Below are 15774 nucleotides of genomic sequence, written 5' to 3'. Positions count from 1 at the left end.
TCGTTATAAATATTCCTGGGATCCAGAAAAAGTGGAAAATCTTGCACACTCAGTTCTGTTCTTTTCCTCTGAGCAGCTGTCAGTATTTTTTAAATTCTCCAGAATTCTTCTGTGTGCTACCGTGCGTGCATACATGTGCATTTATATAGTTCAGTTTAGTGTGGTGGTATTTTTAATACAAATGAGACCACACTGTATGTGTTGTTCTGACTCTTTTTTTTCACTTATCAATATGTCTTGGAAAATTTCCCGAAGGGACCTCCGGATCTTTCCTACCCATTTTAACTGTTGCAAGGGGTTGGGGGAAACACATATGCATTTGCCCTCCTTAATTTAATCATCATTTCATTGATGAACTAAATTGTTTCTAAATTTTTACTCTCACAAAAATTGAGAGCTGCAGAAAAGACCTTCATCCATGCTTCTTGGGGTACATGTGTAAGTATTTCTTTATGGCAGATTCCAAGAAGGAAAATTGCTCTCCTTTGAAGAGGAGGTGTGCTTTTTTATTTGAATGGATGTTGGACCCAGACTGGAGCTGCCGTGTCGGTTAGTACCATTTTTGGTTCATCCCTTTTTTTCCCCATGCACTCAGTAAAAAGACTTTTTTTTTTTTCAGTTCTTAGTGTTAAAGACTGTTGAATTCGGTTACATCATCTCTGAAGGCTAAGCATAGCGGAAATGGATTGTAAATTATTGAAGTTAGCCCCCAGAGATCATTCTACAACATTCCGCCCAACCATCTTTCCATTTAAGAATTATAAGACCTATTATTTTCCCTTAAGAAGTTTACAATATACTGGGGGCTTATTACACAGACACGTATAGCTCTTAATCTGTGATTGATTGTCTGCCTCTCCTGCTAGACTGTAAGCTCTGAGAAGAACCAGGTCAGTCCTGTCCATTACTGTATCCCTCATGCCTAACACAGTGCCTGGCACACAGCTAATGCTCAATAAATGAATGAGTCAGCAGGAAATGATCAAGGAATGGGGCTGGTAGGCAGTGGGGCTGCTGGAGAGTAGTGGGGTTTAGTCACTGGAAAAAGTGATGGCCAGAGCCAGGATGTGGAATTTGGACTTTATTTTCTAGGTGGGGAAAGACATTAATGGGCCTTAAGCAAGAGAGTGAGATGATAAAGTAGGCTCTTTCTCTTTCATGCATTCATTGAGTCATTCATTCCATTCAATATAATTATCAAGCATCTTCTATATGCAAGGCACTATACAAAATGCTGAAATACAAAGAACAGAAATAAGATGGAGTCATATCCTCAGAGAGCCCACAATCTGGTAGGGAGACAGATAGGTAAACAGATGATTATCATGTGTAAATTTTATGCCAGAGATTCACACAGAATACTCCAGGGTGGCCTTCTGGATGAGGGAACATTAGAGCTGAATCTCGAAGGACTCATACAAATTAGGTGAAGAAAGGGTGGGAAGGGTGTTGCTGGCAGGGAGAGAGAGGAGAGAGCATGTGATGCTTGGAAATAACTGCACACAGTTTAGGAGAGCTGGTGCTTTGCGTGGGAGGCCGGGGGAGTAGAGGAAGATGCTGCTGAAAGGTAGGCAGCAGCCAGAACAGAAAGGGCTGTGAAGAGGGTCCTGGACTTTATCCTCGAAGAAATGAGCGAGGGAGATGCTCAGATTCTTGTTGATGCAGAGAATGGATTGGAGAGGGACAAGGTGGGCGGCAGGGAGACCAGCCAGGCAGCTGCTGTTCTTACCCAGGAGAGAGACCATGAAGGACTGAATTAAAGTAGTGTCTGGGGTGGGCGATAGTGATAGCTAGCGTTTATCGAGCACTTGCTGGATGCCAGAACTGTTCTGCGCATACGCGTTAACTCACTTAGCCTTCTAGCCACCCTCTGGGATAGAAACCATCATTATTCCCATTTTACAGATGAGGAAATGAGGCACAGGGTCACCATCTAGGGAGTGCGTATTTGTACTCAGGCCATTTACAGGGTTGGGGGACCGTGGCTGGGGGAGCAGTTTCGGGGTGGAGGTGTGGGGCAGGGGAAGAGGATGAGTTCAGTTTAGACTTTTGATTTGAAAAGCCCATGGGACTCCGAGGGGAGGCATTCGGCAGTACGGGGAGTCCTGGGTTGGGGGTCAGGAAAGAGATCTGGGCTGGGGGTAGTGCTTTCAAAGTCATGGTAAAGGGTGAGCTCATTCAAGGAAATTGCAGAATGGGACAAGCGAAAACCAGCATCCTGGGACGCCCATCATCTCAGGGGTGAACAGAGAAGGAATTGCTTATGAAGATGACTCACGAGGAGCAGGCAGAGAGGTGGGAAGAAAACCAGACCAGAGTGGGGAGAAGAGGGTCTCAGGGAGGGCGTGGCCAACAGTACACATGCTGCTGGGAAACCAGGTGGCATGAAGTGAGGAGTGTCCTTACCGACAAAGATTGGGTTTGGCCACAAAGATTTCATGGGCCACCTTGATGACAAAGAGTTTCCGTGGGATGCTAGAGGTGCGCCGGGAAGTGAAAGGGAGGTGAGGAAGTAGAGAGAAGCAATTCTAGACAACTCTTTGGAGACTCTTTTAGGGAGGGAAGGAGGAGGAGAGGCTGCAAGGCAGAGAGTAGGCAAAATAGAGTGATTTTACCTCTTTCTAATACCTAAGCATTTTTTTTTAAAACATCTTTATTGGGGTATAATTGCTTTACAATGGTGTGTTAGTTTCTGTTTTATAACAAAGCGAATCAGCTATACATATACATATATCCCCATACCTTAAGCATGTTTTATTTACTTTGAGATTTCCCCCAACAGAGCTGAGCACATTTGCTCATCCTAGCCAAGCAATACTTCTTTTAAGGACCCTTTTCCTTCCTCCTCTACGCCCTGTCATCACCTCCACCTTGACAAAAACAAACTCTCATTGTGCAGGAAAAAAAGGTGAAAACCTGACTCTTGGCAAAACCATCTGGGGATCTGAAGATATTTCTCCCTTCGAGGAGGAGTGGCAACAAGTGAGGAAGTAGCTAAGCTAGTAGATGCTTAATTGATTCTTATTTTCATCTATGTATGGGAAACACTATTCCCTGTTGAGCATGGAGGGATGGCCACACAGCAGGCTATCCTGCCTCCTGGTGCCTCCCCGGCCCTTTCTAGAGCAAAACTGGATGTTACCATGTTTGTGCGGCTCCAGCTTTGACAGTTTGGAAGTTGCTGAAGGCAGGTGGAACAAATTCTCTCCCCTGCCTTGAAAAACACAACTGGGCAAGCCTCCATTTTTAACAGGGCCCGTGAAGCATATTAAGGACCATGGATCTGGCTGTCAGATTGACAAATGAGTCTTCTCTCTTTTTTTTTTTTTTAAATGGGAATTATTTATTTATTTATTTATGGCTGTGTTGGGTTTTCGCTTCTGTGCGAGGGCTTTCTCTAGCTGCAGCAAGCAGGGGCCACTCTTCATCGCGGTGCGCGGGCCTCTCACTATCGCGGCCTCTCTTGTTGCGGAGCACAGGCTCCAGACGCACAGGCTCAGTAGCTGTGGCTCACGGGCCTAGTTGCTCCGCGGCATGTGGGATCTTCCCAGACCAGGGCTCGAACCCGTGTCCCCTGCACCGGCAGGCAGACTCCCAACCACTGCGCCACCAGGGAAGCCCCGAGTCTTCTCTTTTGAAAGGCACTTAGGAAGTTGTATTTGGAAGCTTGAGAGGAGCTGTGAAAAGCATTTGGGGGCACCCCACCCAACATCTGGGCCTTTTTAATTTGGGGGTAGAGGCGGGGATACTGTTTCTCGTTGTGAGCCATGGTGGGATTCCCTCCAAATGTTGGAGATGCGGCCAACCTACGCTGATGGTAAAGGCTTAGGCTTCTGTAGGAGCCGACTGTGCCCACACAGCCTGCCAGTGACCTAACTGGGGCCGGCGGGACCCAAACATTTGTGTTTGCCTTGTGTATCTACAGCCCCAAATAGGCTAGCGAGCAGCTGCTTGATGCAGGGTGTGCTGTGACCGTGGGCATCCTTGTGGTACTCTGGATACAGCCCAAGTGAGGAACCAATACACAGTCCAGGTTGTGGAATTGGAAACCTTCTCATTCCCAATGGCTCCAGACTGGTAGTAGAAGGGCTTCCTGGTGAGAACGGGGTATATCTGGGCAGTGATTAGCAACTCTGGTTCCCCAAGGCATTTCCGAGACCCTCGAATATAAACGCAGGGCCACGTTTCCCCGAAAACTTTCTGAACAATGAGGCTGGTGGCCAACCGACTGCCCAGGGTCTGCAGATTCATTCTCAGTCCCACCAAGAAGTATGGGCAGGGCGGTTGAATAAAGATTTGATGGACACATTGGATAAACATTTAGAAAACAAGACTCACCGCCAGGCTCTTTGAGGAGGAAGTGGGAGATGATGAAAATTTTCTTATATCAAATCATGGCTGGAAGTCCCAGCAGGATTAGCCATCGCCTTCAGTTAGGGGCAAAGAGTCCGACTGGTGATGTCAACGTTGAAGATGCTGTGCTCTTACTACATGAATGTCCCAGATTTTCTCTTTCACATATATTCGCTCACTCGTTTAATTCTCCCCATGGTCCAGAGTTCGGTGAGGACCTTCCCATCTGTTCCACCCACTCTCGTGCACACAGATGGCTTCCGGATCTCTGTCTCCAGCCCTGACCCCTTTCATGAGCTTTTGCTTTGATTAGGCTCTCTAAGTGTGCAGCCAGAAATGATACAGATACCATCATCCATCAGAGGCTGGCTCCACAGTCTCAGGGAGAAGGAGGGCCCCCAGGGCAGATTTTAATGGGAGTTTTGGCAGGTGGGGGAAGGGGGGAGGCAGGGAGAGCCCTGGAGCGCAGCATCTGAGCGCTCTTTGGGCCCAGAGTGCAGATTTGAGTGTTAGTGTATAATTCATTCTTTCAATCCTGCACATTTACTGAGCTCATATCTAAGCAAGGCACGGGGGATAGAGAATCCGAGAGACACCATCCTTGGTCTCAGGGAGCTCCCAGCCTAAGTGAGCCAAGGGCTGATGGAGGCTAAGGAAGACAGTTCGTAAGAGGCAGGCGTAGGGGCAGGAATGCAGAAGGGGAGGTAAATTCTGCAAGGAGAGTTTTATATCTCTTAGGAGTGGAATAAAATTGCCGAGAAACCTGCTTGATTCTGTGAGCGCTCCAAAGCGGGACCAGGTCTCCCTCATCTTCATCTTCCCGGCAAAGTAGGTGCTCAGTGAATGTTTGCTGAAGGAATAAATGAATGTGTAAGGTGTTATATGGAGCGACTAGCTGCTCCTTGGGGGGTGGCAGGACAGGACGGGGAAGGTCTTCTTAGAGACTGTGCTCTTCGAGCAGTAGCTAGAAATAGGACTAGGCCTTTGCCAGGTAGGTAAGACCAGAAAGGGATGCTGGGCATAAGGAACAGTGGGGGCAAATGCACAGAGGCAGGCATCAGAGAGCATGGTGCATTTGGTGGATGTTTCTCCGACACTGGGATGCAGGGGACACGTTAGTCAACCACGGGCAGTTGATGAGGCTGGAGAGGTGGGCAGGGGCCAGGCTGAACAGGACCTCGGACGCCATTCTAAGGGGTTGGGCTTTTGCAAATTACAGGAAGCCCAGGAATTTAAGGGTTTTAAGTAGGGCAGCCATGTGGCCGCCATGTGTGTGGCCTGGGGAAGGGGCACGACCAAGGAGCACGGGCAGAGCCTCTCTTCTAAAGTTTTAGGTTGGCTACGTACCCCAACCCCTGCTTCTCACTAGTAGGAACCCAGGTTCTGCCTCTCAGACCAGGGGAGGGGGGTTTATCTCACACGTCCTTGCCACCATGGACCTTAACAGCACCCCACGCCAGCTGGCATGAAGGAGGGAGTCTGCAGGTGGCAGAGTAGGTGCAAAACTGCTATCGCCCAAACTTCCACGTGGTTCCTGTGTGCTTGAGTGACCCCCAGGCTGCGAACGCTGGACGCCCTTCGAGGTCACCTAACCCAGCCCTTCCATTCTATGGATGGGAACACTGAGGCCCAGGGACGGAGGCAACCTGTCCAAGTTCTCATGGCGCAGTCAGGACTAGAATCCAGGCCTGTGGGCTCCCTGTCTGGTTTTCTCTCCCCAGATAGATCTGTGCTCAAAGCTGAGTCCTGCAGTTCCCTTAGCTCGGTGACCTGAAGCAAGTGACTTGGTTGTGCAGTTTTGTCATCTGGAACGTGGCATAACAATATCTCCCTTTTGGGGTTGTTGTGGGGAATAAATGAAATAATGCAGGTCAAGTGTCTCTGCAGCTTAATGCCTGGCGGGGAGTGTGCGCTCAGGTAGAAGGAACTGCTCTCTCTCTCTGGGTTCTGTTTCTGCTCCCAGCGTGTTATCCCACTGCCTGTCTCTGGTGGTGGGGGTCCTGGGATGGTGCAGGGGCTCCTACAGCAGCTGAGCCAGGGGGGCACTTCTCAGATTGTCCAAGGAAGGCAGGGGCATACCTTGGCTTATTTGGGTTTAGGGCAAATACAGATGTAAAAAAGCAATCTTTGGTCTGGGTTACAGCCCAATGATGTGTTCTTTTGGATTACAAAGTAAAGTGAAAAATATTGAGAGAAGTGCGTGTGTAATTTTGCACGGGTGGGATGACTTTACCAGGCAAAAGGACTTTTCCGTTTACAAAGGGATTCATGTCAGGAGTCCTGTTAAGTTACCAGTTCCGCTCAGGGCTTTCACCCAGGAGTCAATTTCCCTAGCATGATTCACACCAAGTTTCTAGGAAAGGGCCTTCTGCCCGCCAAATAGTCTTGTCATCTTTCAAGATTCCCTTGAGCTTTGAGCTGAAGCAGCAGAATCTTGGAATGGGAACAGTGTAGCCGCTATAGGTTGTAAGACCTCTGTGATTTTATGTGCCATCAAGAAAGAAAAAGCATCGCCAGTTGTAACGGACGTGCAACAAACCCCAATTTCAGAAATGTTAAAATGTGAAAAAAATATGCATCTTAGAATCAATGTTTGAGAACCAGGGTCAGCTGGATAGGTTAGTACTAATGGCAGAGTGAGAATATACCAGTGGGGGCTAATCCCCAAATTATACTTGACTTAAGATTATTTAACGGCTATTTTTCCTATGTGAAAGAAACCACTAATATGTAAGTTCTGTGAGGCCAGACACTGGGTCTGTTTCGCTCACCACCGTATCCCTATCGCTTCACCCATAGTAGGTGTTCAACAAATATTTGCTCAACAAGTAAAATAAAACAAAGTCGCATTATAAAACATGTGGCAAACCCAGACAAGAAAACAAATCATTCAGAATTCCCCCACTGTGGGTATTTTGCCTTATTTCCTTCGAGTCTTATTTCCTATGAATATGCTCTTTTATATATGTGTAAACATAATGTATTATTAGATTTAGCTCCAGGATGTGTCTTTGTATTTCTCTATTAATATGAATGAAATGATGAAATGAGGTGATGTGGAAATGTTTTGAAGACTGTAAAATGTTTAACCAAATATCTTATTATTACTTATAATAACCATAGCAATGCTAATATGAATGAGGCTGATTTTCTGAAAATATACTTCAAAGCCAACAATGAATTTGTCCTCTGAAGCTGGGAATACATTCTGTCCCTGATCACCACGGGGAGTCCCTCTGTTTCATGTTGGGAAGAGAAAGAGACTTAAGGGTTCTGAGAAGTTATCAGCTCCAGCTTCCCACCAGGCCCAGCAATTTCTTTGGTGTCAGTAATGGGGGGGGTCAGTGCGGAGTGGGGAGGACAGAGCACATCTCTCAAGCCAATGACACAGCAGCCTACAGAGAGCTTCCTTCTCTCCAACCTTCGCTAGCGGTGAGGTGAAGTTACCCTGTGCGTTTCAAGGAAGGCTGTTCACTTCCTCTGCATGGTAATAGCAATGTGGACACCAGAGAGGTGTCAGTACAGGTAAGTCATGCAGGAGCAGAGGGGTGGTTACTTTCCACAAACCACAAAATCAGATTTGCATTGGAAAACTAGCCCAAAATTCACCATTAGATAGTCAAAGAATTCATGGACACACTTATTAGTCTAACCCGTGCCTGGTTCTTCGAAGGGAGGTAGATTGACTCACATCACCCACAAAAGGCAGGACTAGCCAGGCTCCTCTGTGCCCTCTTCTCCATGAGGCCTCAACCTTGGCCTACAAAGACTTGGACAAACACTAACATAGTTTCCTTCCTTCTTTCCTTTTCTTTCTTCCTTCCTTCCTTCCTTCCTTCCTTCCTTCCTTCCTTCCTTCCTTCCTTCCTTCCTTCCTTCCTTTCTTCTTTCTTTCTTTTCTTTCTTTTCTTTCTTTCTTTCTTTTCTTTCTTTCTTTCTTTCTTTCTGTCATTAGCACTTCATTTTCATTGAAATGGATAGTTTAGATGAAGAACAGAACTAGAATAGTGTTAACAGTCGACTTCTGAAAAATCACACTTGTATAAAGGAAATAAAAAAGGCCAGCAGAAATCCAAAAAAGGTGCAGCTTGTATTACTGCACTTGGATGAAGTATGCTGTTCAGGGTAGCGTAATACTACTTAGGCCACACAAGCCCAGGAGGAGGAGACAAACAGAGGGCAAAACTCCAGGTAGTATTTATTCTGGATTCTCCAGTGAGCTCAAGAATATTTGGTATTTTTGAAACATTCAACTAAAGCTCTTTACGAAAATGACTGTGTCTTCAACACGTTTTTACACTAACATAGTTTCTCACAGCTCAAAGCCAAATCCCTGGGATGACCCTAGCCCCCTTAAAGTCCCTGCCTGAGAACTCAAGACTGCCAAAAGAATTTACTGTTTGTTTGTTCCTGCCAAGACCAAAAGGTAGGGCCCCTGTCTCCCTGTCTCTGCAGGAGGAGAGAAGCCTAACTATGATGGGGTCCTATTAGCAGACTCGGATGGGTTCCACATGCACTGACCCCCACCCCCCCTAACTTCCGGCTTTTTGTAATGTTTCATTTCCCTGACTCTGCTCAGGCACCCTCTCTCCCCCCAACCCTTCCCCTCATTTTCCCTTTAAAACACCAAGTGCCTTCTGCACAAATCGAAGTTGAGTTCAGTTCAGGCTGAACCCTCTTCCCTACTGCAATAGTATATTACTGATTAAATCTGTCCTTGCTGCTTTGTTTATCTGACAGTACTCAAAGGAAGGCTTGCTACTACACCCAGGCTAATAGCTTGGGCTCCGGGCTCTCTGCACACCTTGACCTGCTAGCCTGCGTTCACGCTTCCTGATTCAAATCCTCAGCCTTGAACTTGGCTCCGTGCTGCCTGCTTCATGCCTTCCTTCTTTGTCCTCTAGGATGAAGTTTCCTGGTTGTTCAACCAGGCCCCCACCTTGCACGCTCTTGAATACCCCACTTCTGCCTACACTGCGTGCCTCTATCTCTGAGCCCCTTAGCTGCCGGGCCAACCTCCCAGCCTTCTCTACCCCGGTCTCAGAGCCACCATCCCACCTGCTACATGTTGTGGAGGAGGCTGACCTTGATCTTTAGCAACTGCCCAGGCGTTAAGTACAGGGAATAGTTCACGAGGCCTGCGCCATCCATGTTCTCCCAGAGGTCCAAAACTACAGCTCGCTTAGAGAGTTAAAACCAGTTTCCAGTACAGAAGATCGCTTTATAAAATGGCTAAGGAACTGTGATCTGTACTGGATGAAAGATGATTTGGGCCAAATTTTCAAAACAAGCGGAGCTCCTAAGTTACGTGTGTATCTCTTTGCTGACTGCTCCTCCCGTTCTCCGGATTCTCCTTTCCTCATACCCTAGAGCTGGGCTCCCTGTCGCTCATTCACCTCATTGTTTGCTCCAGGCCTCCCAGGGCACGTTGTCTTGGGTGACCTGGTTTAGGACTCCCTCAGAGTCATAGGCTCTCCAGCTTTTATTCTAGGCAAACCAGGAGATAAGAGAAAAAAAAGCAACCCCATGTCTCTCTGCAGTCCTGTTCTGAGGCTTCCTCCCCACCGAGAATTTACAAAGGTCTCCCTTCTGAGGTGTGTAAGCCATGTCACATCTGTGCCAGACCTCACTCCATGGATGCACAGAGTTGATGCAGAAGTCCTGGCTGGCTGGGAGGGCCCCTCCCCTGGTGCTAAATCAGAGAGCAGACAGGAACCCATGAAGCGGCTTCCCTCCACTTAAACTCCGTTACAAGAGAGATGTTCCATCCCTGTTCCTTTTTGCAGGCCACTTGGCTTTGTATTAACACAGTGACGAAACACACCAAACCCTGATGAGCAATTTCCCTCAGCATCCACTGGACTCCCACCCCACCCCCCGCAAAGATTTTTTTCCCAGAATGTTTTGGGAAAAAAAAAAACCCCAACCAGTTCAGTGGAAAAGCAAATAAGCTGGGTTTCCCTCATGCCCTATTGCAGAAACCGACAGGCGGTACAGGAGAATTGGATTACAGAGGTTAGCCTGATACATTTCTCCAATTTCAGGGTGAGTCTCTTTACTGAGCCCAGCCCTGCTCCAGCCTCCTGGGTGGATTCGGAGCCTTCCAGGAGTGGGAATCCCATTTCTCCTCCTCACGTGGCAGGTGGCTGGGAGAGGCCAAGGACCACTGATCCAGAGAGCCCTGGGGACTTACCCTCTGCTCCTGTGTGGCCACGAAAGTCTGGAACCCTGGTGCCACCCCAAAGCCGAGCTCTTGGATGAAAGGCGGCTCAGACTGACTGTGGATCTGAACCTTCACGCCTGCTTCAAACGTCGTTTCCTCTGAAAGAACAAAGATGGACAGAGCCATGGGTCAATGATAACAGATGCTCATGGAGTCCTGGGACTGAAAAGCTCAAAAGGATGCTGGAAAGGCCCCACGGTAGGCAGGATCATGGCCCCCCAGAGGTGTGCACATCCTCATCCCTGGAGACTGTGGCTATGTTACCTTACACTGGTGAAAGGGATGCTGCAGGTGTAACCAAGGATTTTGAGGTGGGGAGATGGTCCTTGGTTATCCAGGTGGCCCAATGGGATCACAAGGGTCCTTACAAGAGGGAAGCAGGAGGATCAGAGTCAGAGAGATGTGGAAAAATCGATGCTGCTGGCTTTGAAGATGGAGGAAGGAAGGATCCATAAGCCCAGGGATGCAGGCAGCTTCCAGAAGCTGGAAAAGCCAAGGGAATGGATTTCCCCTAGAGCCTCTAGAAGGAATGCAGCCCTGCTGACACCTTAAAATACATTTTTGACTTCTGGCTTCCAGACCTGTAAGATAATAAATTCGTGTTGTTTGATGCAATCTGATGCAATCAGATTGTTGTGGCAATCTGTTAGAGCAGCAATCAGAAATGAATTCAGGTCAGCTAGGCCAATCAACTTTTTGCTTCAATCTCCAAAACTATAGAATGGGATTATGAACTGAGTGAAGCACCTATTCTCTTTATTTACTAACTTCTCTACAGGACCATGAGCTGAGGCGAGGAGATCAGGAGAAGGAAAACATGATGATACAGCAGTTGAAATAAAAATACGGGGCTTTCCTGTAAGCCCCTTGGAGCTGCAGGAGATGGGCAACTAGAAGAGAAGCTTCTCCCCTTCTGTTCTTTGGCAGGAGAAACGGCCCTCGGCATTGCGGGGGCAGGGGGTGGGGTGGGTGGAGAGGAGGGACGGCAGAAAGGGATGGGATGGCAGAGCCTGGCTCATCCTATATGTTGGTGCTCATAACTGGCGGGAAGTGCACCTATGGGATCTATCAGCCTTTCCTGGGTCTCCTTCTCTGTCTTATTCTTTGCAAACAGCCTGAAGCATGAGTTTTCCAAAATGCAAATCTGAGTCACTTATAAGGAGCCCAATCTCCTTCACCTGCCCCCGTTCCAGCCTTGCTCTGGGCAGCCCTCTGCTTCGTGGCACTACGTGTTCCAACCCACCAGGGCCTCCAGATTGGCTGTTACTGATCCCTGCTCTACATGGATGCACATGCATCTCCTTCTGCCTGGAATGTCTTTTACTTGGTCCACCCGACCATCTCCCTTCTCATCACTGAAGATTCAGCCCCCAGCCCCAGCCAGAGCCACTCCTTCTCCTGTTTGGTTGTATTCTTCACATACGCCTGGTAAAGCCTCTGCCACACCACGTCATAATCCTTTATCTCACTGTCTTTTCCACAAGGCTGAGCATCGTGAGGCCAAGTTCAGGGCTTCCTCTCTGGATCTCAAAGGCCCTGCACATGGCTGGGCATCTTGCAGGCACCCAGGGAACGCCTGTTGCACGAACGAGTGAGAGATTTGTGACCCCAACCTTTACTCACTTATTAATAGGCAAGGTCAACCTGGAATCCACATCAAGGAGTATTCTGAAACTCGAGAATAGGGAGAGGATGGGTAAATGCAGAAATCAGGGAAGATGCGGGGGGATGGAGGTCAGAGGTCAGGGAGGGGGTGTGTGTCAGCACCAGGGCCATAGCGTAGGGAGAGTTTGCGGACACGCTCTAAAGCTGGCACAGAAGAGAAAGGCGAGGAGGAGGGAAGGGCTGGAGCCAGGCACGTGAATGCGCAGGACCCAGGTCAGCCTGGGGGCCAGCGACCGAGGCAGGGGGAGGCGTCCAGATCTGGGTGAGAATTCCAAGGTCGGGGGCACAGGCCAAGGTTGAGTAGGCAGACAGGGGCCAGAGGAAGAACAGGCAGGGCTCTCACCATCTAGACGAGGAATCCAGTGGCTGACATGAGGTTTAGGCAAAAGAGGGCCTCAGCCAGGAATCCTTTCATACACATCTTCGCGGAGCAGGAGAGAATCCCATGAAACCCACAAACACCTCCCCCTTTCCTCCAGCAGAGTCAACTCTTCCGCCATCTCTTTACCCAGATCGCTGCATCCAAACTCTTGCCCCTACATCCCTGCGCGCCTATGGTTTTGTGTCCATCTCTCCCATGGGTGGTGGGTGCCTCAAGAGAGGAGAGTCCTGCTTGCTCAGTCCGGTGCCCATTGCCCAGCCGGGGGCTTGGCCCACAGGTACATCAGGGAGGGGGCTGAGGGAGAGGGAGGATGGGGGAGATGAAGAAGACTGAGTGGCCAGCTTTCAGTGGCTGTGTGTTCTAAGGTCCGCCCGAGAGAGGGCTTGAGGAGAGGCCGAGGAGCCCAGAGAACAGGCTTTGATGGGGGGGAGAAGTGAACACACAGTGATACTGGGATATAGGGATGCCCATGCTTGGTTGAATGAAAAGCACGTTCAGTGAGCTGGAGGGGGTGGGAGAGGAGAGATGCCAAAGCGTGTTTTCCAGAGCTAGTGAAGCTGTGTGCCTGCGATATTAAGTGAGCTTAAGAAACCTTAGAGCCAGTAGGACAGGCTCGAAGGAGGTACCTGTGGTTACAGGGAGAAATGAGAAACGGGGCCTTGGTGTGAGCAATGAGCAGAGAGGACAGCCAGGCGTGCCTGTGCTAGTGAGAGCTGCCCAAGGCTACTCAGACTGGGTTAGGGTTCAGATGGGGAGTGTATTCAAGAAGCAGCAGGGGCTGGAGCAGAGTAAATTCCTAAAGTGTTCTCATATCATTGCAAACATGGATGGGCATGCAATCTGATGGGCAGAGTCAGAAGAGATATGAATAAGGTTTCTGCCCTCTTCAGGATAATGCTGTCTAGAGGAACCTTCTACCAAGATGGAATGTTCTATAATCCTTGCTATCCAACCTGGTACTGTTAGCCACATGAAATGTGACTCATGCGACTGAGGAACTGAATTTATAATTTAATTAATTAATGCCCCCCCCAACTTTACTGATGCATAATTGACAAATAAAATTGTATGGTATTTAAAGTGCACAGTGGGATGATTTGATGTAGGTATACATGGTGAAAGGATTCCCCCTATCAGGTTAATTAACATATCCATCACTTCACATATTACCTTTTTGGCCTGCTTTATTTATCTATTTTTTATCCAATTGAATTTTAATTAATTAAACTTAAAATTAAGTAGCCACATGTGGCTGGTGACCACCTTACTGGGCAGTGCAGTTGTAGAATGTCACCTGTGAGCAGATCCCAGCCCTCTCGGAGCAGTAGGGGTGGCAAGGGCTTGAGCACCCCGCTTTCCTATGCAGGTGCCCCTGTGGGGTCTCTTGTCCAGAAGCAGATCTGGGTGGGGTTCTGAGCAGCGGAGTTCTGCCTATTTGTCGTCAGCCCATGATTACAGCCCCAGATCCTCCCTGACCCTGCGTCTCCCAAAGCACCACTTACTCTCTCATCTCCAGGTAGTTCCTCTTCCTTCACAGAACTGCCCTCAGCTCCCCTCTGTGGAGTAATTCTCCAGTTTGACAGTGAATAGCAGCCCCCCTCCAGTCCCTGCCCTGTACCCACCCTCAGCTCCTGCCTCTCCCGGACGTGGCATACTACCAGTGCAAATACGAAGACACACTTGAAGAAATGAAGTGATCAAGCATAGGCTGTTGGAGCCAAAGGCTCCGCCCACATACCTCCAACGGTCACAGGCTAGAATGCACGTTGAAATCACATACGGAGCTCTGCGTGACCATTCCCGGGATCCACTCCCTAGAAATTCTGATTCTGTCCCTCTGGGGTGAAGCCCAGGAAACTTGCATGCCCAGGGATTCTGATACAAATTATCTGAGACCACACACATTTGGGCAGCAGCGATCTAGTCCAGAGAGGGGAATTGGCTTGCCCAAGGTCACACAGCAAGTCAAGAGCAGAGCAGGGGCCAAGAGCCAGGTCTTCTGACTTGCAATTCGTCACTCTTCCTCCCCCACTAGGGGTGTGGTTTATTTCACGGGAGCAGATGTCCTGGTTCATAGCCCTGGGGTTCTGAGTGGAGGCTGGAGAAAGGGAATATCTCTTTCATTGTCATATCCCCTAAAGCCCCTAGCATGGTGCCTGGAACAGAGCAGAGTTCAATAACTACTTGTTGAATGAAACAAATTGAGTGAGGGAGTGTCCTCTGCTGAGTTGACTGTTCCCCGCCCTTTGACCAGCTGTGAGTCTGCCAGGGTCTGGCTGGACCCTAGGAAATACCAGCGCCACATGTCACCCAGTGACGGGCTTGCTCCCATGTTGCACAAGGCAGAAGGTCTCGTTCACTGACATGCAGCTGGGCTGCACAGAAAACAACAGCAACGGCAGCAACAATAACAATAACAGGAACTCGGACCAGCCATACAGTGTTTGGGTTCAAACTGAAAATGTGGGGCACCTCGTTAAAAATTTATTGAGAAACTCAAGACAGCAGTGGTAAAGCATGAAACCAAGTGTGACCTTCCTGAGCCTGTGTGACTGCAGTGGTCACACAACCAGGAAGCCAGCCCTGATTATAACCCTCGTTGGTGCTGGACGGAATTGTTCACATCTTCCTATTCCTCTCACCACCAAAACATCCAACACTGAGTTGCTTCAAAGAGTGCAGGCCCCCAGTGCAGTGAAGGATTTGTTTACATATCATGAACACCAGGATTCAAAGCCCCAGAGAGAGAGGGCACAGAGAACGGGAAAGTTACTACACACACAGCCGTTAGGAGCCCTTGTTAATTGCAACCAAGCTGCAACCCTGATGGCGTAACATGAAAGATGATGTAGAATCGGGAGGAGGGTGGCAGAGAGACTTCAACCTGCAGAAGCCAGAGTCTCCTTTTTAGGAGCAGGGCCATGGCCGGCACCAGGTGTAGCCTACCTGTGGAGAATTTTCTGTGCCTGCAGAAAGGATTGGGAAGCTCTACTGGGCGGGCGGGTCGGGGTGGGGGGAGCCACGGGCAGAATGCATAATGGGGCAGGGAAAGTACATCACAGTAAAAGCTTACATTTTTAATCTTTGCAAATTACAGGAAGCACGCAGAGGCAATAAACACTGAAGAGGAGGCAAAGAAGCGTCTCTGAAA

At 48.8% G+C, this 15774-nt stretch overlaps 1 protein-coding gene across 2 annotated transcripts in view; it reads right to left on the bottom strand.

The window, feature by feature from the left end:
• The window catches only part of ASIC2 (acid sensing ion channel subunit 2), a 1030973-nt gene that overhangs the window by 50961 nt on the left and 964238 nt on the right, over window positions 1–15774 (bottom strand). For both annotated transcript variants that reach the window (XM_068530350.1, XM_068530349.1), the window contains exon 3: window positions 10547–10674. In XM_068530350.1, the coding sequence (XP_068386451.1) occupies window positions 10547–10674 (128 nt within the window). The remainder of the gene's footprint in view (window positions 1–10546; window positions 10675–15774) is intronic.

The sequence above is a fragment of the Eschrichtius robustus genome, chromosome 20, assembly GCF_028021215.1.
Source record: "Eschrichtius robustus isolate mEscRob2 chromosome 20, mEscRob2.pri, whole genome shotgun sequence".
NCBI lineage: Eukaryota > Metazoa > Chordata > Mammalia > Artiodactyla > Eschrichtiidae > Eschrichtius > Eschrichtius robustus.
This window is presented reverse-complemented; position numbering and strand designations above follow the sequence as displayed.